Below are 26,045 nucleotides of genomic sequence, written 5' to 3'. Positions count from 1 at the left end.
TATATATATATATATATATTATATATATTTATATATGTATACAACGATCAGCCATAACAATAAAACCAGAAAAAGTGGATAATATTAATTATATTATTACAATTGTAACTGTCATGGGGGGTATATATGGCAGGCGGCAAAGAATAGTGCTTGAATCTAATATCTTGGAAGCAGGAAAAATGGGTGACTGGGGTCAAACTGTGTTGGCTAGACAACTGGATGATCTCCAAAAAGGCAGGTCTTGCATGGTGTTCCTAGAATGAGGTGGTTCATGTCTACCAAAAGTGGTCCATGAAACCACGATGTCGGCACCAAACAGGTACCTACAACTAGGTATTGTGAAGAGTTTCTTTTCTTAATACATGTGACGCGTTTCAAGGATGGTCCGTCCTCTTTTTCAGACATGTTAAAATTAATGAATCCCAAACGTTATAAGTATAGGTATCACTAGTGACCAGGAATGACCTAGGAAGCGACAAACAATAAAAATACAGGTATGAATCCATAAAAATCCACCCACAATAAAAATGATAAAAATAGTTGTTTCACAATGTTTTCTCAATTGTTTCATTAAGCCCTCTCGGCCATAATGTATTTCATTTAAAAATTTTGAACGAAGTGTCGATTCCTATGTCATTTCCGGTCACATGTGTGATACCTATGCTTATAATGTTTGGGATTCATTCATTTTAACATGTCTGAAGAAGAGGACGGACCGTCCTTGATACGCGTCACATGTATGAATAAAAGAAACTCTTCACAATACCTGGTTGTTGGACAGCGCAGTTATATCCCTATAACTGTACCTGTTTGGTGCCGACATCATGGTTTCATTGTTTTACCCACACCTAGGTGAGGGTGGGATAAAGCTGCAGTCATAAAGTGGATTCACTATAACCACCGTCATCCTCGAGGATTATACATTACTGAGCCCATTGAGCTTTGTGCCTCTTGGATTTCACAACATGATCCGGTGAGTCTTCTCCTGCCGTAGGGGCTATAAATCAGCTAAACGTTCTTCACATTGGAGCGCTGTGTTTATATTTTGTTCTAAAAGTGTTCCATGGAATGGTGCAATGATGTATTCGGGCATAAAGGCTAGTGGTCTGATCCCACAGAAGAGCTACTGTAACACTAATGATGTGGCTATGATAGATAGAAAGATGTCAGGGTATATAATGTATAGCAGCTTACTGGATATGGGGCTGCTTAACCACAAAGTACACGATAGTATGCAGCTGATATTAGTGCTATGGCTAATCGGTGTATATATGTGTTTCCATTAAATGCATGCGGGTTAGGCTAAAGCCAATATTCATTCCTTAAAACCAGATTCAGTTTTATAAAAAAGCCATATGACTTCTTGTTGCCCTTGAACACAAGTCCTCAGACATTCATGCAAATATAGAAAACCGGTTGAACCTGCACCCATAACCTAAAAGTAAAAGGAAATACAGAAGCATAATGCAAAATTTTTTTGCGCTTTATCATTTTTATTAGCCCCTTACATTTATTCGAGTTATCCATAGAGGTTACCTGAACAGGTGTGCCTTCTAAAGTGCCTCACCCAACAACCTGTGTCTTCAACAGATGCAGATGTCTCCCAATATCCCAGCCACAAAGTGGATACTATGGATGGGCTCCATAGTGCCAGCCACAAGGCTTCCAGAGTATCTCGGCAACAGATCTGCAGATATCCTTGTGCATCAGCAACAATGTCCCTATGAGAACTCAGCCCTTTTTACATTGGGCTTGTATCTGCGACTGATGTTAGATACTTGTACATAAGCAGTAATGTAAGGAAAGATCAAAGCAAAGTTTAAAAGTCCTGACTTTGCTGTGATTTTTCTTTAAATTGGTGATGTTATTGCGGGGTAGCAGTCAGCTATATCACGAGTAGAGGCGAATGGCATCTGGATCAGTAAAAGTGGAGCGACCAGGCAGCATGATGTTAAAGTGCTTCTCTAGGGTGTATAGTCAACCCTAGGAAATACAGGCTAGACATTAATAGCAGGGGCACAACAATAGGGGTCCTGGGGGGCCCCAAGGCACCTCTGCCACATATAGAGACACCAGTGTAATAAATGGTACATGGTAGGCAGGGGCTCTGTTACAGATGTTCCATTGAGGCCAAGGAGCTACAAGTTAGGCTGGTTCACACATGTCCAGCATCTGGCATAGTTTACCTCTGGCATGCATCGGAGTGAAACTGGTGCTAGAAATGATCCCATTCATTTGAATGAGACAGTTCACAATCATCCAGCTTCTCAATTTTGATGCCGGATGGTTGGACATGCCATAAAATTGATGACTACTTGTCATCAGTTGTGGTATCGGTTGCATCAAGATCTAGGCTGAGTTCACCTATACCAGATGCAGGACATATGTGAACCCAGCCTTTCACCTATGATTAAAGAGGTTTTCAGGGGCTTTAATGGTGATGACCTATTCTTAGGATAGACCATGAATAGCAAACAATTGGGAGTCCGACTTAATAAATGGGACTTTGCTGCAATGCCGTACACAGTCACTACTATATATATATATATATATATATATATATATATATATATATATATGAAGCTTTGTCTGGTTAGCAATAAAGAGGCTTCAAGTGACGTTATAGCACCTTGGCCACTTCGATCAGCTGATCAGTGTGGATGCCGGGAGTCAGAACCCTATTCATCTCATTTACAGTAGATTGTGTATTCCAGTGTTTTCCAAACAGTATGCTGGGAGTTGCAGTTTTGCAACAGCTGAAGGCAAACTGTATGGAAAACACTTGTGTATCTTATGGATAGGCCCTTCACATTAAAGTTTTGGGAGAATCCCTTTGTCTTGTTGCCTTTACTTGTGCCCAGCAAAATGATAAGTAACAAAATGGCCCCTCCATATGCAGACATCAAGTTTCCTTTGGTTGTAAAGGTAGTTGTGAAATATATATATATATATATATATATATATATATATATATACATATATGTATAAATAACATATATTTATATGACACATACAGTATGCACAAAAATCCACAGTATTATTACCAAAACTATCGTTTGCTACTAGTTATTATTACTATGAAGTGTCTCACCGTGTCCACGCAGACATTGTCCTTGTGAGATAGAACAACGGATAAATATATGGTTCCCAATACATGCTCGGGATGCTGGGGATCCTTTAAATTTAACGCAACGTCTTTTGAGCTGAAAATACAAAGTAAGGAGATTAATAATATACAGGTAATCCCTATGGTAATGATTAGCGCTATGGATGACAACTAATGAGAAGTCTTCCTACTGAATTCCCTATACCTTATTATTAGATCTTGTTTCACTTTCAGATAAATTCTATTTTGACACAAACATATTATTCTTATTTGCGCACCGCACGTCAAGTCGTAGCACAGCAACATAAACTAATATAATTTTTGCGTTGACACATATCAACCTGTACCCTATAATTGATAGGAATAGTACATAGAAGCCAGATCCATACAAATATATATTTAGCCAGAATTTTGTCAGCAGCTACATCTGCAATACTCATCTTCCCGTTAAGAAACAGACTTTTGTATGAGAATATAAGCACATGTGTCAGCAGATTCCACCCCCATAAACTCTTAACACCACTAAATGGAGCCCAGGAAAAGAAGTGCAAACAAGCCCATGTTTCCTATGATATTCCAAGCATAGCTGAGGAAATTACATTTTGTCAGCCACATGTTTTAAGCTAATGAATCATTAAAGGGGTACTCCGGTGAGAAAAAAAAGGTTTTCAAATCAACTGGTACCAGAAAGTTACACAGATTTTTTAATTACTTCTATTTAACCCCTGAAAGGAGCACTCCCGTGGAAAACCTTTTTTTTTTTTTTTTAAATCAACTGGTGCCAGAAAGTTAAACAGATTTGTCAAAAATCTTAATCCTTCCAGTACTTTTTAGGGGCTGTATACGAAAGAGAAATCAAAAAAAGAAATGCATTTCCTCTGATGTCATGACCACAGTGCTCTCTGTTGACCTCTGCTGTCCATTTTAGGAACTGTCCAGAGCAGGAGAAAATCCCCATAGCAAACATATGCTGCTCTGGACAGTTCCTAAAATGGACAGCAGAGAGCACTGTGGTCATGACATCAGAGGAAATGCATTTCTTTTTTGGATTTCTCTTTAGTATACAGCCCCTAAAAAGTACTGGAAGGATTAAGATTTTTTTAAAAGAAGTGATTTACAAATTTACAAAACTTTCTAGCACCAGTTGATTTAAAAGAAAAAAAAAAAGGTTTCCACGGGAGTACCCCTTTAAGGACTGAGCCCTTTTTCACCTTAAAGGGGTACTCCGGCGCCCCCTCCCATAGGTACATCTGTCATGCCAGAACAGCAAAAAAAAAAAAAAACATGGCATACTATTTTGGAAACTACACCCCTCAAGGCACGTAACAAGGGGTACAGTGAGCCTTAACACCCCACAGGTGTTTGAAGACTTTTCGTTAAAGTCGGATGTGAAGATTAAATTTTTTTTTCTTCATTAAAATGCTGGTTTCCCCCCAAATTTAACATTTTTGCAAGGGGTAATAGGAGAAAATGCCCCCCCAAAATTTGTAACCACATCTCTTCTGAGTATGGAAAGACCCCATGTGTGGACGTCAAGTGCACTGTGGGTGCACTACAATTCTCAGAAGAGAAGTAGTCAAATTTGGCTTTTGGAAAGCAAATTTTGCAGAAATGGTTTTTGGGGGGCATGTTGCATTTAGGAAGCCCCTATGGTGCCAGAACAGCAAAAAAAAAAAACACATGGCATACTATTTTGGAAACTTCCACAAAATTTGGACGGGCGAACTACAATGCTGAAAAGAGAAGGAGTGTCATTGAGCTTTTGGTGAGAGAATTTGGTTGGAATAGAAGTTGGGAGCTATGTGCGTTTACAAAGCCCCCCCGTGGTGCCAGAACAATTTTTCATTTTAGACACCTGTGGGGCGTAAATGCTCACTGTTCCCCTTATTACATTCTGTGAGGGGTGTAGTTTCCAAAATGGGGTCACATATGGGGGGGTTCCATTGTTCTGGCACTATGGGGGCTATGTAACCACACATGGCCTTCATTTTCGGACATATTCTCTCCCAAAGCCCAATGGCGCTCCTTCTCTTCTGAGCATTGTAGTTCGCCCACAGAGCACTTTACATCAACATTTGGGGTATGTTCTTACTCAGAAGAAATGGGGTTACAAATTTTGGGGGGCTTTTTTCCTATTCTGCCTTGTGAAAATTAAAAATTTAGGGTAACACCAGCATTTTAGTGAAAACATTATTTTTTTTTCATTTTCACATACAACTTTAATGAAAATTTGTCAAACATCTGTGGGGTGTTAAGGCTCACTATACCCCTTGTTACATTCCGTGAGGGGTGCAGTGTCCAAAATGTGGTCACATGTGGGTATTTATTGTTTTGCATTTATGTCAGAACCGCTGTAAAATCAGCCACCCCTGTGCAAATTACCAATTTAGGCCTCAAATGTACATAGTGCGCTCTCACTCCTGAGCCATGTTGTGCGCCTGCAGAGCACTTTACACCCCCATATGGGGTATTTCCGTATTCAGGAGAAATTGCATTACAAATTTTCGGGGTCTTTTACCGCTTGTGAAAATTTTAAGTATGGGGCAACACCAGCATGTTAGTGTATAAGTAATTTTTTTTACACTAACATGCTGGTGTAGCCCCCAACTTTACCTTTTCATAAGGGGTAAAAGGAGAAAAAGTCCAAAAATTTTTACGCAATTTCTCCCGAATGAAATACTCCATATGTGGCCCTAAACTGTTTTCTTGAAATACAACAGGGCTCCAAAGCAAGAGAGCGCCATGCGCATTTGAGGCCTGAATTGGGGATTTGAATCTGCGACAAAAATACCCTACGGAAGTGTTTCCCAAACAGGGTGTCTCCAGCTGGAGCAAAACTCCCAGCATGTCAGGGGCTGTCCGGCAATACTGGGAGTTGTTGTTTTTCAGCAGCTGGAGGCTCTGTTTTGGAAACAGTGCCGTACAAGACGTTTTTTTTTTTTGTTTTCTTTTTTAGTGTTTTACTTTTTATTTTGTATACTGTAGTGTAGTGTAGTGTTTTTAGGGTACATTCACACGGGCGGGTTTACAATGAGTTTCTCGCTGGGAAACCTTCAGCTGTTGCAAAACTACAACTCCCAGCATGCACTGACAGACCATACATGCTTGGAGTTGTAGTTAGTTATGCAACTGCTGGAGGCACATTGGATGCGAAACACTGAGAGTTTGTTACTTAATTCAGTGTTTCGCAACCAGTGTTCCTCCAGCTGCTGCAAAACTAGAACTCCCAGCATGTACAGTCTCTCAGTGCATGCTGGGAGTTGTATTTTTGCAACAGCTGGTGGCACACTGGCGAAACACCGGCGAGTTAGAATACAAACTGTTTCACAACCATTGTGTCTCCAGCTGTTGCAAAACTGCAACAATCAGAATGCATTGACAGTCGAAGGGCATGCTGAGAGTTGTAGTTTTGCAACAGCTGGATGCACACTGCTATAACTCCCAGTATGCCCTTTGGTAGTCTGTGCATGTTGGGAGTTGCAGTTATGCAACAGCTGGATGCACACTTTTTCATAGAAAAAATGTGCCTCCAGCGGTTGCATAACTACAACCCCCAGCATTCACAGACTACCAAAGGGCATGCTGGGAGTTGTAGTTGGAACTCCAGCTGTTGTAAAACTACAACTCCCAGCATGCCCTTTGGCTTTGCATGCTGAGAGTTGTTGCTAAGCAACAGCAGGAGGTGAAGAGACCTGCTGTATCCTGCTGCCGGGACTGCCGCCGCTGCGGCCACCGATCCTGCTGCTCCTGTCGCCACCACCGAGGGGACCCCCGCCGGACCATGGACAGGTAAGAGACCCCGCCGGCGTCGATCTCTGCTCTGATCGCCGTCCCGATCACTGCCCAGCAGGGCCATGATTGGTCGGTTGTTCCGACCGATCAATCACGTGATCGTGAGGCGGCACCCGTGCCACCTCACTCCTGCTGGGTAAGGGTGAATGGGGCTGAGACCCGATTGACCCAGAATAGCTGCAAATCGCCAGTCTGAATTGACCGGCGATTTGCGGCGATCGCCGACATGGGGGGGTCTCAAGACCCCCCTGGGCGATATGCCGGGATGGCTGCTGATAGATATTAGCACTCACCCTGTTCCGATCACCGCGTCCGTTCATTTACGGCACATGTCCTTAAGGGGTTAATAGTCTTAATCCTTCCAGTACTTATCAGCTTCTGTATTCTACAGAGGAAGTTGCATAGTTCTTTCCATTCTGACCACAGTGCTCTCTTCTGACACCTCTGTCCATGTCAGGAACTGTCCAAAACAGGAGAGGTTTGCAATGGGGATTTGCTTCTACTCTGGACAGTTCCTGACACATAACGGCCCCATAGAGGCCATCTCTATCTCGTGGCACAGAGTCGGGAGAGAATGTGCTTAGCGTGGTCTTCTCCTGGGTTGTTGTAGTAATTGAACACCTAGACCCCGACTGATCAAAACTTTTCACATGTGCCTGAACACATTTCTAGTGGTTTAAGATAGAAAAGGGAATTAATGCCTACTACAGTAAAAGGATAAGTGTCACCTGCCATGGTAGTTTAAGACATTTTAAGGTTAAATGTTTGCATATGTCTTTTTCTAGGAGAGCGGTTAGTGGTTAATGCATCCCTGGTGAGCTGGGGCAGTGAAGGGGTTACCATTGGTACTATTGGTGGTCTAGGGTAGTTGTTATTATTTCCGTCACCAGTAGGTTGAAGCATGGAAGAGGTTAATGTTTGCCCCCTTGGTGGTCTAAAGTTTTTCAGGGCTTATAATTCCACACCTTATGTCTAGTAGTTTACACATCTCTGATGTATTGTAGCTATGAAAGGAGGCTGAAGTTAGGAAATAAACTAGAAAAAAAGAGAAATCTGTGTGGCTGTCATTGATCACTCTCACTGTTTTCTCAATGATCAGGCAGAGCGGTTCTTGAGGGAGAACTCAGGTAGTCTCTGCATGCATAGATTTATTTTTATTTATTTTTACCTGGGAGTGGGCAGTTTTAAAGTAGAAAACTGTAATGCAAAATGATGCTTAAAGGGGTACTCTGTCCCTAGACATCTTATCACCTATCCAAAGCATAGGGGATAAGATGTCTGATTGCGGGGGTCCCGCTGCTGGGGACCCCCGAGATCTCTGTGCTGCCCCCGGCATTCGTTTAGAGTGCCGGGTTCAGCACCGGAGGCTTGTGACGTCACGTGGACTTGCACTGAGGGGGCATGGCCGTGATGTCATTAGCCTCTGCCCCGGAGCACCAGTCAACCGGTGCGGAGCTAAGTTCGCTCCATGAACCAGATGTCTGGGGTGCCGTAGCCAGAGTACCCCTTTAAAGGCCCTTGCACACTACAGAAATTCTACTCTAAATTATTCAGAGTGGAATTACGCTTGAGGCAGAATGCCATTGATCTCATGTGGAACTTCTGAGGCGGATCTGGATTTCGCCAAAAGTCAACAGTGCTCAGAATAATTCAAAGCAGAACTTCTGCAGTGTGAAAGGGCCCTAATGATTTATCTTATAAAAAACAGAGCAAGAAATGAACAGTATACAGTAAAACACATACAAGTTATTCCATTACCTTTGTAGTTCCAGTGTTGTAAGATCAAGAAATGCTGACCCCATAAAGTCATCTTGAAGCCCAAAGTCATAATCAAATACCTAGGAGTAGAATCAACAACAAGATCTTAGTAGTGACTGTAAACAGAATAGAGGGATGAATTACAAGTCAGGTTTCATAGAGTGGGCTCCAATCCATTTACAATAGAAACAGAAGAAACTTTGTAAATAGTCTTTTTTTTATTTATTTCAAATTACAAAATTACAATAATGCATTTCAAAAAATTGCTTTTCACAGTATAAACAATCCCACCCACACCCCTGTCCCCCCACCCACTACCAGCTAGGATGCCTCATCCCATTTCTTCCACTCATTTTAAACTTTTTGACCTATCTTTTTTCCCTGATAATAAATAGCTTCAAATCTTCTCATTTGTTGGACTTTCCTCTGCTACTCAACCCAACATGGGCCCTGGGGAGCAAACCATCTCCTAAGAATAATTATTCTAGCTAATCCGAAAGCCTTAATTAGAACCCTGTTCTTGCACTGCACCCTAAGTCCTATCCCTAGAATGGACGTTTTAATATCAAAGCTTATCTTAGTACCCAATTTCGTTTCTACCATATTGTATACCCCTGTCCAAAATGAAAGCAGTTTTGGGCAGCTCCACACCATGTGTGACAAATCCGCACCTTCCATATCACATTTCGGACATTTAGAGTCAAGTCTTTTTCCTATCTTATACAAGAACCCCGCAGTATATGGGATCAGCTTTATCATAGAGGTTTTATGGTTCATGTTGAGAGATGATTGGGAAATATTTATAAATACTTCCCTCCATTCTTCCCCATCGATCTGACCTACTACATGCTTCCATTTATCCCTACTCTTTGGAGGAAATTTTTCAATGGAAAATCTAACTAGGCCCTTATATAAGTTACCTAATACCTTTGTCGAGGAGGACCGAAGCCCAAACATATAGTCAATTAACTCATGTCTATTTATTGCCCATCTAGGGTTGTTCTTCTCCTTCTCAAAAGCGCTTTTAATTTGTAAATATGAAAAGTAATCGCTCTGACTAATACTAAATTCCCTATGGAATGTTTTCCACTCTTTTACCCTGCTTTCTATCACACAATCTTTAACTCTAATAACCCCATTTCTTTCCCAGTTAACATATTCCTTTAGTTTCAGCATTTCTGGAAAATTTCCATTACCCCACATTAGTGTGTAGTGCATACTGCCCTTAATCCCTAATAAACGTCTCGTGAATCTCCATACTTTATTAAACATATTACAAGTGGGGATTTTTCCCCTGTGTATACATCTTCCCCCTTCAATTAATTCCAAAGTGCTATCCCCCCTAATACCTAATTTAGAAAAGAAAACTTTTAAAACATCATCTTCCTTTATCATGTATTCAATTTGTGCTGCTATATAATACAGTTGCATATTTGGTATACCCAAACCACCACTACTCAAAGGAGGACTCAGAAATGTGTGTTTCATCCGTGTTTGTTTCCCATCCCATAAAAAATCATTAATCTCACTCTGTATTTTATTAAAATGGTGTTCCCCTAACCAAACCGGTGCTGTTCTAATCACATGCAAAACCATAGGGAAAATAATTGTCTTTATCAGAGTAATTCTTTCAGCCATATTCATGCGCAACTTTTTCCATATTTGGATTTTATTTCTTACTTTCTGTCTCAATGGAGTAATATTCAACTGGGCAAACTCTTCTATATTTCTCGAAATCTTAATTCCTAAGTATTCCAGGGCCTCATTTTCCTGCAAGACATGTATCACTCCCTGGCAGCCCTGGCTATCACCTGACAACATTAATAATCCTGATTTATTCCAGTTAATCTGAAAGCCAGAATATTTACCAAAATCCTTTATCAAATCAATAATGCTAACAAGCTTTCTTCCAGGATCTGTGACAAACAATACAACATCGTCTGCATAAAGCAATATTTTCTCCTCCTGTAAATAGTCTTGATAAAAAATATCCTACTGTTTTATGTTTACAGCTCCTGTGCAGACCTATGTGTCTCCATGGTAACAGACTACAAACACTCTGTAGTCTAGTACTGCAGTCTTCCCTTCCATTTGTCTGCTGTTTCTTGCTAGCATACAGTCGGTAATGAGTAAGGCTAGATTTCAGTTTTTTCTGGGGGGCAAAAACACCAATAAAAACGCCCTTTCTGCTGCATAGCATTTTTTTGTGTGAAAAAACGCTGTGGCTAGATGTTAGCTGCAAGTCAATAGGGAAACGCAAAATACCATATCTACTTGGTGTTTTTTCCGTTTGGCATATTTTTAATCCTTTTGGTGTTTTTCAGCTATTTTTGACTCCTTGCCAGTTTTTCAAAAACGACCTCTTGTTGAGACTTTGGCGTTTTTTTTTCGAGATTTCGAGAAGTCTATGGGAGTAAAAAAAATGCCAAGAAAAACGCCATGTGGGGTTTCATTTTGGCGTTTTTGCAGGTGGTTTGTATGGATGGAGATACCTTTTATTATTAAAATTTCGTAGGGTACCATAAAAAAAAAAAAGAAAAGATACAGTAGTGATGGAAAAAATTGTATTTAACAAAATTAAAATTTTTATGACAAAATTTTTATACATTTTTAAACAGGGATCAATTTATGTGGGCGAGCTGGGAACTAAAAGTTAATTTTGTTAAACTTTTTTTTATTAGTAATGTATTTTAATATTGTGTTTAATAAAGTGTGTGTTTTTAACTTTTTTTTCTTAGTTTTTAACTTTCATTTAGGTAGTACTACTACTCCCAGCATGGTACAGACTGTTCCATGCTGGGAGTAGTAGTAGCTGTACTAATAGACAGATCACCCCAGGTGTCACTTCTGACACCCGTTGCAATCCTCCTATATAATGTATAGAAGCCGGTGGCACGGCCGCTTCTCCGCTATCCTGCATTATGTTCTGCGATGTGAAGTTCTTCACATCACAGATTCATATTTCCCGCAGAGAGCTGTAATTGGCCAGATGGTTCCAGCCAATTACAACTCTCTGTGGGAAATATGAATAATAGGTATATATACGGCATATACTATAGACCATATTACAGTGGTAGCAGAGAAGAGCGGCCGGGCGCCTGCATCTATATATTATACAAGATGAACACAGTGGGTGTCAGGAGTGACACCTTAACTGCAAATACTACTGCTCCCAACATGGAGCACACTCTGCTCCATGCTGGGAGCTGTAGTACCTGCATTAATAGATCGCAACAGGTGTCAGAAGTGACACCCACTGCGATCTGTCTATTAATGTAGGTACAGCTCCTAGCATGGAGCAGTGTGTGCTCCAAGGTGGGAGAAGTAGTACCTGCAGTTAATGACAGATCCCAGCGGGTGTCACTCCTGACACCCAATGCGATCGTCCTATCTATTGCAGAGATGCCGAGCGGCTTTCTCCTGCCCTCCACCTCTCTGCACTATACTACGGCCGGCCAGTGATGTGAATAGAAATTCACATCACTCATTTATATTTCCCGCTGAGAGCGGTTATTGGCTGTCCCCATTTGGCCAATCACCACTCTGGGTGGAAAATATGAATGAGTGATGTGAATTTCTATTCACATCACTGGCCGGCCCGGAGTACAGAGCAGAGATGCGAGTGCAGGAGAAAGCCGTTCCACATCTCAGCAATACAGAGGACGATCGCATCAGGTGTCAGGAGTAACTCCCAGGGCAATCTGTCTATTAGGACAGGTACTACTACTCCCATCATGGAACAGTCTGTTCCATGATGGGAGTAGTAGTACTAGCTTAAAAGAGTAAAAATAGAGAAAAAAGTGAAACACACACTTTATTAAACACATTAAAAATACATTACTAATAAAAAATAAATAATTATAAAAAAATATATTATTTTTACATTTAAATGGCCCCTTTCTACATTTGTATTATTGTTGGCTACATTTTTAGGTCCCTGCCCGCCCGCATAAATTGGTCCCTGTTTAAAAATGTATTAAAATTTCATTTAAAAAAATAAAATAAAATTGTTAACTACGTCTTTTTCCATCCCTACTGCATCTTTTATTTATTTTTTTTATTTGGTACCCAACAAATTTTGAAAAAACGCCATAGTGGCCAAAGAATGCACTCAAAGGCAAAAACGCCAGAAAAAACACCAGAGAAAAATGCAAAAACGAAGCAGGAAAAATGTGTGGCAGTTTTTGTAGCCTAACAGTGATAAACCATTGTCTACTCTGCTAGATTGACAAGAATACTCATTTATCCATTAAAAACATGACACTTGATTTTCACATAAGTGCTTATACTGTATGTATACTGGTTACAAGTTTTCTTTTTTTACTCATTTTCTAAGGTTTTATTTTGTATTGTCTGTGTGCTAAGGCTCTGTTTAAAAGAGATATAACAGATATGTTAAGATTCCATTTTATTACTGGATAGAATAGTACACTAAGCTATGTTATTCAGACAGTCAATAAGCAACAGAGACAAAAAAGAAATAACATAAGCCTCTATAGCAGAGATTCTATTCACATTGACTGAATTACTAGATTTGTAGAGTGCTGCAATAACAGTGCAAATTGTGTCTACTGTTAATATTATTCTCAACACGGGGGGGGGGGGGGGGGGGGGGAGGAAGCAGGGGTTCGGGGTTTTCAACACGGGGGGGGGGGGGGGGGGAGTTAACAGTGTAGTGCCACAGCCATGGCCCTAACTTTTTCAACACAGGGTGCCTCCAGCTGTTCACCACTACAACTCCCAGCATGCCCTGACAGCCACATGCCCTACACCCTGTGTAGATGAACTAAGGGCGAAAGTTGGCCCCAGCAGGCATCAGTGACGTTGTGCCTGCTGGGGAAGTCTAACTGGTTAGTGAGCACACTACCAGGCAGAAAAAAAAGCCTTTTTAATCTAGTAAAAAATAAATTAAAGGTAGGGAAGGGGGTTAGGAATAGATGGGCAATAAGCAGGGACAGAAAAAAAGGATGGTGGGAGCTTCTCTTTAAAGAAGCACTCCAGGAGTTTTTCTGCTTATATTGAGAAGCATAGGCTATTATTAAAGAATTATGTATGTGTTCTTATGTAAGCTTTTTGCTTACCTGTTTTAGTTGATGTGGCAGGTATGGGTTTTCAGCCATACTAATTCCCATTTCAGAACAGAAAGTAAAGTGTCACGCTGCCTATCTTTTCAATGAATCCTCTGGCTTTGCAGAGAGAGGGGTGGTGCAATCCAGCTAATCCAAATTAGCGTATTTTGCTGCGTATTTACTGCTACGTATTTTCCTACCTATTGAGATCAATGGGACCATATCCATAAGGTGTTTTATGAAGATGTGAAGTCAGTGTTCATGAATTGCATTTTAAAGCATTTTTTTTTTACATGTTTTAGAATTTTGGCCATGTTTCGCTGAACATTTCCAATATCACTGTCAAAGGACACATTTTAACCATGTTTTAACAATGCTTTTGCTGAGATTTTCCAAAACCACTGTATGAAACTGTTTTGTTTCAATGTGCATAACTGCAGTAAATAGTGAAATTTTCGCTGCAATTTTTGGAAAATCACAGTAGAAACATTAAAGAAAAAAAAAAAAACACAATGTGATGTGTGAACACACTTACAGGAAAGGTGTATCACTGCTATACATCCTTATCCTATAGAGATAGCAGCAGCAGTATACAGTTAGAATTGGGTGGGAAGGGAAAGAAAGGGGTCTGGTAGCTGCCAGTAGAGTCTGATAGGTGATGTTGTGATCCATGAAATTGACTGATTCAGGACTGACCACTTTCTCTGACATATTAAACAATGTTTTTGTGTGGGCCAGACATGTGATCACGTGACCCAGTTACAATAATGAAGCAAATGGATGCAGCTATGCTTGAATAAAACAAATGGCACTGTAAGACTAGTGATGGCTTGTTATGGGCAAAAGAGTGTGCATGTTATGGGCAAAAAACTATATGGAGTGCTTCTTTAAAGGTAAACTAAGAACAGGTTAGAAGAATGTAGCCTGCTGATATGGGCTGATACGGAAGGGTACATTGATTAACAACGTAACTTTTATATCCCTCTCCGCTGCACTGTTTTTCATAACATTAATTTTAATCAATATTCTATTGAAGGCATTCTGTGCACCAGGGACGTTACTTTACTACTAGATATACAGCGCCTTCTTACAATATTCAGCCAGCATACTGCAGTGACATAACTCATTTTGAGAAACAAAAGCTGATCAGCAATTGGTTGCTATCTGTCTGAGACAAAAATCAGGCACATTTTTGTCTTGGATTAATTGAAAAATCTTGGCCATAACGCCACCTAATGAATTCCCTAGTTTCTTTCATACCAATTCTATGTTATCTTTATTTAGTTCCTTCTTTAACCAAAGTTATAACCTACTGTAGTTTACAGTTCACTTTCTTTGGATTGTCACTAGATGGCGATATTTCTACAGAATTGAACCTGTTAAAAAAAAACAGATATATGTATCTTTCTTGATACAAGATGCATTTATTGTTCGCTTTCCCAATATTTCTCAACTGTTTTATATCAATTTTGAAAATGCTCAAATTTGAACCTTAATATTTATTTTCCCAAAATATGAATGACCTTTGACAGTTGCGTAGCTCACAACATACTGTGTTGGGTAAGTTACAGTAAGTTCAATAAAATAAAGTTGCAGAAAGTTTGTTGCTGGAATAATCACCACTAATCGCTGAAAGACTTTTCTTGACCAAATGATCGGATTTATCATCATAAAACTCCCAATTCCAGCAAAACGGTATAATAGCTGCACTTAATAATACACATGGGAAATTTTCTGTGGATGTCATAAACGCTCTAACAGTAATGATAATAACTACTGACAAGATTCATATTCAAAGTCTCCCTTTGGTACCAAACATTTCTTATGGCTGATTAGAATGTGCCCATATACTTTATGATATTTTGGTACTTTTTAAATGTTCTTTGTAGCCCTGATACTCTATTCCGGCACACAAAATCTTTGGTGTAGTGGGGCAAAAGTGTATTTGCCCCTGGTCCCCCACTTGCTATGGGTCTTTGCTAGTATACTTAAGCCGGGTTCACACGGCAGAATATTCCGCACTGCTGCTCCATGGGATTCTGCTGCTCCATTCACACGGCAGAAACATCTGCTGTGGAAATCCGGATTCCCGTGTCCACAAAAACGTTGAATATGTTCAATATTTTTGCGGATTCCCCAAAGAAATGCATTCCCGTCTATGAGACAGCGCATTTCCATGCAGTCCTGGTGCCAGTATGTTCTGCCAGTGTCTGTGGTATGTCCGCACAGGGATTTTCCATGCGGACATTCCACCGTGTGAACATAGCATTACTGTTTGTAGGTTACTCATGTCGTGTTTATTGTACGCCCCAAAAATGGATCACTATGTTGATAAGGGTATGACGTCAGACATCTTTTATGTGTCTGCCATTTTGTGTATATTCTAAGTGAGTGAGAGACATAGAAAGGCCAAAATTTACAAAGTTTCTTCTCTACAAATGTGCCAGTCTAAGAAGAAGACTTCTTGTCTCCTTAGATATTTATGGTTGTTGAGATAAGATGAGAGGGCTAGTTAGCCAGTCTTGTGTATGTTATTGTAACTAACAATTAATTACCCATTTGACTGGACAAAGAGATATTTCACACATCGATGTTAAAGAGACGTCCATTGTATTCTTATTTTGCCAATACATTTTATAGTTGAGAATATATTCAACTAGGCCCCAAGATGTCTGAGGATCCGCCATGGTTGATTACTGAAGTGTCAGAGTTAATCCATATACTTCTAATTTAGGGGCCATACATCATGTGTGGAATGTGGTTTTTAAATCAACTTTGGACAGTTAACCCTTACTGGTAATGATTTTAATTGTCTATGCAATAGCACCCCCTAGCATATGGGTAGGTGACATTACTCCAACAGAATGTGATGTGCACAAATGCATTCTGGGTATTATAGCGACATCATAGTCATTATCATATGTACACATTCATTGGGGAATTCCAATTTAGGAGGGTGTGTCTAACTGATTAGAACATGGTAATAAACCGCATGTTCAAGAGACCTAGAAAAAAGACTTAAATAGACAAAGACAAAGAAGTCTGCCCCTGAAAGAGGTCCAACAAGATGGAAGCCATGAGAGCCATGTTGAGTTCAGTGTAGATCCCAGCAAGTCAGACTGATCACACAGTTCAGACCAATGGCTGCCCATGACGATGCGATGATGGACCATCCAACTTTCCTAGAAGCAGAAGCGAGATTCTTACATAGACTTGGCAAGAGACACAAAAATGGTCTTCCACAGTACCTGTCACAAATAAAAAATTTCAAATATGTTTCAAATGTAATATAAAAAATGCCCACTAGGTGGCTCTGTTCTGTTCCCTGCCACAATTAATAAAGCGAGTTTGGTCTCCTCCCGGCCTGGCAGGAGTCCAAACTCAAGAAGTGTTTCTCTGCACCGAGCTTGATTGACAGCTGCACAGAAAGTGAAAGCTCCACATATTCTCACAGAAAGCTGCACAGACTGAAAGCTGCAGGAGAGCCTCACTGATAGCAACACAGACTGAAACATGCACAGAGCTTGAGGTCTTCTATTCATCACAGCACTGCAACCATATGAGGGCGGAAGTGGTCCCCCAGCGGGCTTCAGTGATGTAATACTTGCTGTGAAACGCCCACTTTCTTCTGCTGGGAAATTGCACTATGCGAGCAAGAAGAAAGGTAAGATACAGAGCTTTTTAAAACTCTGAAATTGTTTTAAAGGGCAGGAGGGGTGTTAGTAGTAGTTAGGGAACATAGCCTGAGGTAGTTGAGAACAGTTTATTTGGTGACAGGTACTTTTTAAGACTAATTTGGATAATGTGGATGGAATTATTCCATTTAGATTGGTGAATAAATGTATTAAATTAATGAATTATCTTCATATTGAGATTATAGTCTTAGGATGTTCTGTATTATAGATTCTAACTGCAGAAGAGTCTATTCTCCAGATCTATAAGAAAGCATTGAACAATTGCTTTAGATATAGAATGCATATTTCGCCAAGCTAAGTGTTAGGCTAGGTTAACAATACGGAATTTACACCTGCAATTCCGCTTTGAAATTGCAGGCAGAAATTCTGCTTACTAAAATGTATAGTATAGTGAATGGGTTTCCGTTCACCAATTCACACTTCGGAATTTGGAAAGCGTTGCTCATTCTTCAGGCGGAAATACTCGCAGAACACATTGCCGTCTATTGGAGACTGCAGTGTACGCACTCAGAATCTCTGGGTGGAAATTTTCTGCCCAAAGATTCCGCAGTGTGAACCTAGCCTTATAAATACATTTCCCACACAGGAAACTTGATTCAAGTTCTTCCTTCTAAAATATAGAGCAAGATCATATATCTCTGCTACCTGTCTCAATAGTTTCACCAAGATTATGTGTAGAAAATAATCCAGAATTGGGTGGAAGAGTATAAAATTTCTTCCATGTTTATATCCTTAGATGGATTTGCTCATTCTTAGAATCATGTGATTTGTAGTTGGTTAGAAGGGGGGGAGAGTGTATTTAGTATTCCATATTGATGTCTATGATTAGATATTGTCCATCTTGATATCATAAGGTTTCCTCTGAACAGAGTGATATATAAACCTTGTTTTTATATGACATCCTGACCTAGTAGCTCATGTTTCATTGTCACAAGTTACTTACTACTCACATGTATTGTTCTACTATACGTAGTCAATTAACAAGCTTGTAATGCTTCACTAATATATCTAATTGATATTCATTATGTTTATAACTTTGTAACCAATAAATCTGCAAAACTACATCCTTAGCGTTAATGTCATAAAAGAACTTTGTATCTGAGGAAATCGTCGGACTAGGATGTGAATTGTATCAATTAGGTTTGTCTACAATTCACCAGGTCATAATTTAGATTTTTGTAATTTTTTTTTATTTCTCATAATTAATATTTTTATGACCATAATTTAACATTCATAATTGAGTTATTACCGCCCAACACTCATATGCAGAATTTATTGAGGCAGTCATATTATTCCTTCACATCCATCCCCAGCATCCAGCTCTTTACTGATCATTATTGGGTGTCCCAGTATAGCAGTTACCCAATAAAAATATCTTTACTGATCATTATCATCGGGTGTCCCAGTACAGCAGTTACCCATTAAAAATGTCTTTACTGATCATTATCGGGTGTCCCAGTACAGCAGTTACGCATTAAAAATGTCTTTACTGATCATTATCGGGTGTCCCAGTACAGCAGTTACCCATTAAAAATGTCTTTACTGATCATTATTGGGTGTCCCAGTACAGCAGTTACCCATTAAAAATGTCTTTACTGATCATTATCGGGTGTCCCAGTACAGCAGTTACCCATTAAAAATGTCTTTACTGATCATTATCGGGTGTCCCAGTACAGCAGTTACCCATTAAAAATGTCTTTACTGATCATTATCGGGTGTCCCAGTACAGCAGTTACCCATTAAAAATGTTTTTACTGATCATTATCGGGTGTCCCAGTACAGCAGTTACCCATTAAAAATGTAAGGCGCTAGATTTTTTACAGGTTTGCTAGACATATGTGTTGTTCAAATATTTTATGTTTGTTGCTTCATATTCTCTGTATATCACCAGAAACATATACTTGAGTTGGTGGGATAGGAGACACCTATTCACACGTTATAACCCACACAGAGAGAGCATTTTGTATTATGGTAGCTATATAGATAACCTACTCATTGTATAGGAGACAGGTGAGGAAACAGTAGGTTCCTTCTATCAGTATTTTTAAACGACAATCCCCATAATCTTTAATTTACCGTGCCTATACATACAACCATAGCGTCCTTTCTGCATTTGAATTTTCAAGGTGATTTCAGGACAATTTCACCCCCATAATAAAAGATAACCATTAGTATATAATCCTACATATCACTAGGACACGTATAGTAGGTGGCAAGGAACCTACTAAGAACATCCAGAGCCTTGTTGTGGGGGGGTCATGGAGTAGAGGAAGGTCACGTCGGCCGTCATCCACAACATGCCCTCCCTCCACTTAACACAATCCAACAAGCTCATTTAAAAGCTTAGTGTCCTGGATAAATCCTGCCATCTGTGGGATTTAGGGTTTTTAGGAATGTATCTACCCCAGCAGACATATTCTTGTAAAGGGACCGTATTCCTGCAACTATCAGTCTGACGGGAGGAGAAAACGCGTCCTTTTGGTTCTTGGTGAGGAAAAGAAAGAAATATTGCCATAACAGGATACGGACAAATATATACTCAGCTTGTCTATCAGTTAAATGGCCATTTCTTATGCCACGATCCACAAAGTCACAGAGGACCCTTTTAGAGAGAATAGCTGGTCTAATAAATTGTATATTGGGAAGCAAAAGCAATATGTAGTTTTACATGTCAGCCAATTGTAGTGAAGTAAAAGGGATGCAGATGTCCTGTTATAGTCTGCTAAATGTAATTGCATAAATTGCCACTAGAGAGCACTCAAGTCATTTTTTTCTGAAAGCCCGTAAAGCATAAAGCACTAGTATGTGTTTACAGGAAGCATCCAGCATTTAGCTCTTTTCCCTACCTGGGACACTTCCCCATAACATGGATATCTTTACAGGAAAACGTTCATCACAATAAATTGCAGAGCGGGATTTGCAGTAACAGCATGAAGCTAGACTTTCACATCGTTTTTTGCCTGTGTTTTTTTTTTTTTTTTTTGCAACAAAGAAAAAATAAATAAAAATGCTGGAAAAAAACATGAGAAAATCTACCACTGCATTTTCATTTTTTAATTTTTGGGCGTTTTTACCTTTGTGTGGAAATTTTTTCTCCTTTGGCAGTTTTCCTATTCCTGTATCCACCCATTTTTTTTTCCGTTTAAAGGGGTATTCCTGGAAAAAACTTTTTTTTTTTTTTTTATATATCAACTGGCTCCAGAAAGTTAAACAGATTTGTAAATTACTTCTATTAAAAAATCTTAACCCTTTCAATAATTATCAGCTGCTGTTTTCTGTCTGGCAACAGTGCTCTCTGCTGACATCTCTGCTTGTCTCGGGAACTGCACAGAATAGAAGAGGTTTGCTATGGGGATTTTCTTCAAAATTGGGCGGTTCCCGAGACATGTGTCATCAGAGAGCACTTAGACAAAAGAACAACTCAACTTCATCAGCTCATAAGTACTGAAAGGATTAAGATTTTTTAATAGAAGTAATATACAAATCTGTTAAACTTTCTGGAGCCAGTGGATATATATATATATATATAAAAAGTTTTTTCCCGGATAACCCCTTTAAGTTTAAGATTTAAAAACGATAGACATAAAACAGTCAATGCAAAACCCAAACTGTGTTTTTAATGGCAATTTTTGTCTTCCATAGACTTCTATGCGAGAGAAACACCAAGATTTAAAAGGGGTACTCTGCCCCCAGACATCTTATGCCCTATCCAAAGAATAGGGGATAAGATATCTGATCGCAGGGGTCTCGCCGCTGGGGACCCCCGCGATCTCTCCTGCTGCACCCCCCCATACATCAGCAGCCTGGAGCTATGTTTGCTTCGTGGCTGATGACGGGCTATACAGGGGATGGGGTATTGTGATGTCACGGCCCCGTCCCCTCAATGTAAGCTTATAGGTGGAGGCGTGAAGACTGCCACGCCTCCTCCCATAGACTTGCATTGAGGGGGCGGGACGTGATGTCACGAGGGGGCAGGGCCGTGACATCCCGATACCTCGTCCCATTTATCAGCCGTCAGCAGCCACGGAGCAAAAATAGCTCCAGGCTGCTGTTGTACGCGGGGGGACCCCCGCGATCAGACATCTTATCCCCTATCCTTTGGATAGGGGATAAGATGTCTAGGGGCGAAGTACCCCTTTAAAGGGGTACTCCGCTTCTAGACATCTCCACTATCCAAAAGCTAGCGGCCAGACCCCCCGTGATCTTCGGGCTGGCACCGTGGTGTACTTAACAAGGGTTCGCTCCATGCACCGGATGACTGAGCACTGGGTTCAGGCGGCCGTGGTCGTGACGTCACGCCATGCCCCCTCCATTATTGTCTAAGAGGGGGCTGATTAGAGACCACAAGGTCTCTAAAGGGGCGTGGCGTGACATTGTGACCACAGCCGACCAAACCCAGCATTCTGAACAAAAAAAGTTCAGAACATCTGGGTGTCGCCAGGAGATTGCGGGGGTCCCAGCAGCTGGACACCCATGATCAGACATTTTATCCCCATATCCTAGGGGATAAGATGTCCAGTGGTGGATTAAGCCTTTAAGGTCTGGCCTCTGGCAGGGCTATTCTAAAACGTTAACGTGAAGCCATGCATTTGTGGATTTGGTTTTGTGCTTTGGGTTGTTTTCATGCTGAGGGGTGAACTTCCTCTTCATCTTTTGTGCCAAAATTGCCTGGGATTTGGAACTGTTCACAATTCCCTCCACCCTGACTAAGGCACTGACTTCAGCTGAAGGGAAACAGCGCCAAAGCAGTCTAGTTCTTGGTAAAGTCTCTATGGTGGGTGGTGATTCTGGGTTCTGTATTATGATGGGTGGTGATTCTGGGGTCTGTATTATGATGGGTGGTGATTCCGGGGTCTGTTTTATAGTGGGGACTGTTCTGGGGTCTGTATATGGTGGGTGGTGATTCTGGGGTTTGTATTATAGTGGGGACTGATTCTGGGGTCTGTATTATGGTGGGTGGTGATTCTGGGGTCTGTATTATGGTGGGTGGTGATTCTGGGGTCTGTATTATAGTGGGGTCTGATCTGGAGTCTGTACTATGGTGGGGTCTGATTATGGGGTCTATATTATGGTGGGGTCTGATTCTGGGGTCTGTATTATGGTAGGATCTGATTCTGGGGTCTGTATATGGTGGGTGGTGATTTTGGGGTCTGTATTATGGTGGGTGGTGATTCTGGGGTCTGTATTATGGTGGAGTCTGATTCTGGGGTCTGTATTATGGTGGAGTCTGATTCTTGGGTCTGTATTATAGTGGGAACTGAATCCAGGGTCTATATTATGGTGAGGGCTGATTCTTTGGTCTGTATTATGGTGGATGGTGATTCTGGGGTCTGTATGGTGGGGACTGATTCTGTGGTCTGTATTATACAAGTCTGATTTAAAAGCACAGCGAGAACAATAACAATATATAGGGACAATTCTGAAAAAAACATGTAACAAGCCACACCCCCCACAAACCCCACCCACAGCAAGCCACATTCATATTGCTGGCACACCAAGCGACATCAAAGGCTATTTAAAGGGGTACTCCGGTGCTTAGACATCTTATCCCCTATCCAAAGGATAGGGTATAAAATGCCTGATCGCGGGAGTCCCGCCGCTGGGGACCCTCGTGATCTTGCACGCGGCACCCCATTTGTAATCAGTCCCCGGAGCGTGTTCGCTCCGGGACTGATTACCGGCGACTACAGGGCGGGCGGCGTGTGACGTCACGCCCCCGCCCCCCGTGTGATGTCACGCTCCGCCCCTCAATGCAAGCCTACGGGAGGGGGCATGACAGCTATGACGCCCCCTCCCGTAGGCTTGCATTGAGGGGCGGAGCGTGACATCACACGGGGGCGGAGGTGTGACGTCACATGCCGCCTGCCCTGTAGTCGCCGGTAATCAGTCCCGGAACGAACACGTTCCGGGGACTGATTACAAACGGGGTGCAGTGTGCATGATCCCGGGGGTCCCCAGCGGCGGGACTCCCGCGATCAGGCATCTTATCCCCTATCCTTTGGACAGGGGATAAGATGTCTAAGCACCGGAGAACCCCTTTAAAAATTTGCTTTTGTGCACAGGTGTCCACGACTTTTGAGAATAACCCAACATTGTTACTACAGGCCTGCTGAAATGATGTGCTCACCTTAACATATAAAGGCTCTTTACGACTTTCAATAAGCAAGGAAACTTTTTCATCCCAAACAGGGTTAAGGTTCTTGTGTCTTGTCTTGCTTCGAAAAACCTCTTTTCCTCCAATTTTGAACTTGACATAGGGGTCACTTGTCCCTTTAATGGAAAAAGAACAAAATTAATTAAGTAACATTACATAATAATACATTAATATTTATGTAAATATTGTATATGACCCAAGAGATCATCAGTTCACATCAGAATTTCATGTTTTCCAGTTTCTTTATTAACATTAATCATTAGCAATTAAGGTCTGAAAATGCAGATAGAATTTTTGACTGACAGCTACTAGATAAAGAGGAGATGGGCGTGATTTACATAGGCTCTTGTAGTGCTGGGGAACACCTACGAGCCTTTTAGACTCATTCACATATTAATAAAAAGGCCTATATCTCACCAATCAGTTTATGTACACCACTGTTTTTCTGCTAACAGTTCCACTTTAAATCACAGTCTGAGGCTAAGAACAAACATTGCAGAAACACACCCGATTTTTTGCAGCTAGAAATGTTGCTCATTTTCTGTTTCAGAAAAACTAGAGCATTTCTGCAAGGTGTGTTAGTAGCTTAAAGGGGTTATCCAGGAAAAAACTTTTTTATATATATCAACTGGCTCCAGAAAGTTAAACAGATTTGTAAATTACTATAAAAATATCTTAATCCTTTCAGTACTTATGAGCTTCTGAAGTTAAGGTTGTTCTTTTCTGTCTAAATCCTCTCTGATGACACCTGTCTCGGGAAACGCCCAGTTTACAAGAGGTTTGATCTGGGGATTTGCTTCTAAACTGGGCGTTTCCCGAGACAGGTGTCATCAGAGAGCACTTAGACAGAAAAGAACAACCTTAACTTCAGAAGCTCATATGTACTGAAAGGATTAAGATTTTTTTAATAGAAGTAATTTACAAATCTGTTTAACTTTCTGGAGCCAGTTGATATATAAAAAAAAAGTTTTTTCCTGGAATAACCCTTTAAGAATTGAATAAGAAAGGACGGCCTCACCAGCATCTGCCTGCACTCTTGTCTGGAGCAGTAGGCCATAAAAGACCTGAGGGGGAACAGAAGTTGAATATAAGGTTTTTTTGTAGTTGTTTTTTTTAAAGGTAACCTTTCAGCAGATTCAACCACTAACAACTAGTAGCAAATGCAAAACAAAAAGCAAACTGTACCTTTCCTGGAGCTGTCAAGGTTATAATATTGTCTTTATATTTCTCAGCCAAGTGTCAAGGAGGCGGAGCCAGGCTGCGCAAGTGCCACAACCTGACATGCCTGTAAGATTCTCCTCACTTCCCTGCTGTTCCCTGATTGACATACAGAATCCTGAACATCAGTCAAGTAGGGTCTAGGAGGTGAGGACAAGCAAGGAGGCATGCCAGGCTGTGGCACTTAAAGGAGTAATCTGCCCCTAGACATCTTATTCCCTATGCAATGGAGCTTGGCTCTACTTGGATTAGAAATAAAAAGGGGATTTTGTGAGTTTTGCAACCACCATAATCTCCACGAAAGGTAGTTTGCTATTATACCCTAACAGTTATTCCATGGTGTCTGCAGCTTGTAGCAGCAAACTGAACTTACATATTCCCTTTAAATGGCCCTTGTCAGATACATATACACAGGGAAGAGTATTAAAAGTTGTCACAGACCACATACACATCAATTCGACTTTTAAATGGAATGAAACTTTTTTCTTCATAAATAGCGACTATCACGTTTGATAAATACATGACCACTGCAAAGTTAAAAAAAATTACTACGTGAGCAGATTTCAGAAATGTGCTTCGGAATAAGCAAAAATCTAAAAGTCGCAGCATGTATGGAAAAGTCGCACGTGCGCAAATAGGTGCGACTTTTTTACACAAAAAAAAAATGTACTACGGAGCTTGATAAATCTCCTTCTGTATCTTTTGTATGTTCTATGGCTTGACTATGCTTTGGTGTAATAGTGTCTTATTAAACTTACAACACATGAAGGATTCTGACTGTTAATACCAAAGAAGTTAATTGGCATCCTAAGTGTATAAAGGCAACCTAAAATATCTGCTATAGGGCCCTTGGAGAGATGGTGCCCAGCCTTCATTGATCCTCTTTGCTATCAGCTGACATGAAGCTGTGCAGGACTTCCCTCGCCACGGCACTGGTTTCAATGAAGAGGGTGAGACATACAGTGGGGCAAAAAAGTATTTAGTCAGCCACCAATTGTGCAAGTTCTCCCACTTAAAAAGATGAGAGAGGCCTATAATTTTCATCATAAGAAACACAATGAGAAAAAAAACCCCATAAAATTACTTATTTTTATTTGCAAATTATGATGGCAAATAAGTATTTGGTCAATAACAAAAGTTCATCTGACTACTTTGTTATATACCCTTTGTTGGTAATGACAGAGGTGAAATGTTTTCTGTAAGTCACCACAAGGTTTTCACATACTGTTGCTGGTATTTCGGCCCAATTCCTC

The 26,045-nt window shown here is 40.6% G+C and overlaps 1 protein-coding gene across 8 annotated transcripts in view; it reads right to left on the bottom strand.

Moving 5' to 3' along the window:
* MCTP1 (multiple C2 and transmembrane domain containing 1) overlaps positions 1-26,045 on the bottom strand; it is an 822,947-nt gene that overhangs the window by 517,350 nt on the left and 279,552 nt on the right. For 7 of the 8 annotated variants that reach the window (XM_056537914.1, XM_056537903.1, XM_056537887.1 and 4 more), the window contains exons 3-5: positions 23,548-23,690; positions 8,657-8,736; positions 3,092-3,203 (exon numbers count right to left, since the gene is read on the bottom strand). The exons of the other annotated variant lie outside the window; for it this stretch is intronic. In XM_056537914.1, the coding sequence (XP_056393889.1) occupies positions 3,092-3,203; positions 8,657-8,736; positions 23,548-23,690 (335 nt within the window). The remainder of the gene's footprint in view (positions 1-3,091; positions 3,204-8,656; positions 8,737-23,547; positions 23,691-26,045) is intronic. 8 annotated transcript variants of the gene reach the window in all.

The sequence above is a fragment of the Hyla sarda genome, chromosome 1 (genome assembly GCF_029499605.1).
Source record: "Hyla sarda isolate aHylSar1 chromosome 1, aHylSar1.hap1, whole genome shotgun sequence".
NCBI classification, from domain to species: domain Eukaryota; kingdom Metazoa; phylum Chordata; class Amphibia; order Anura; family Hylidae; genus Hyla; species Hyla sarda.
This window is presented reverse-complemented; position numbering and strand designations above follow the sequence as displayed.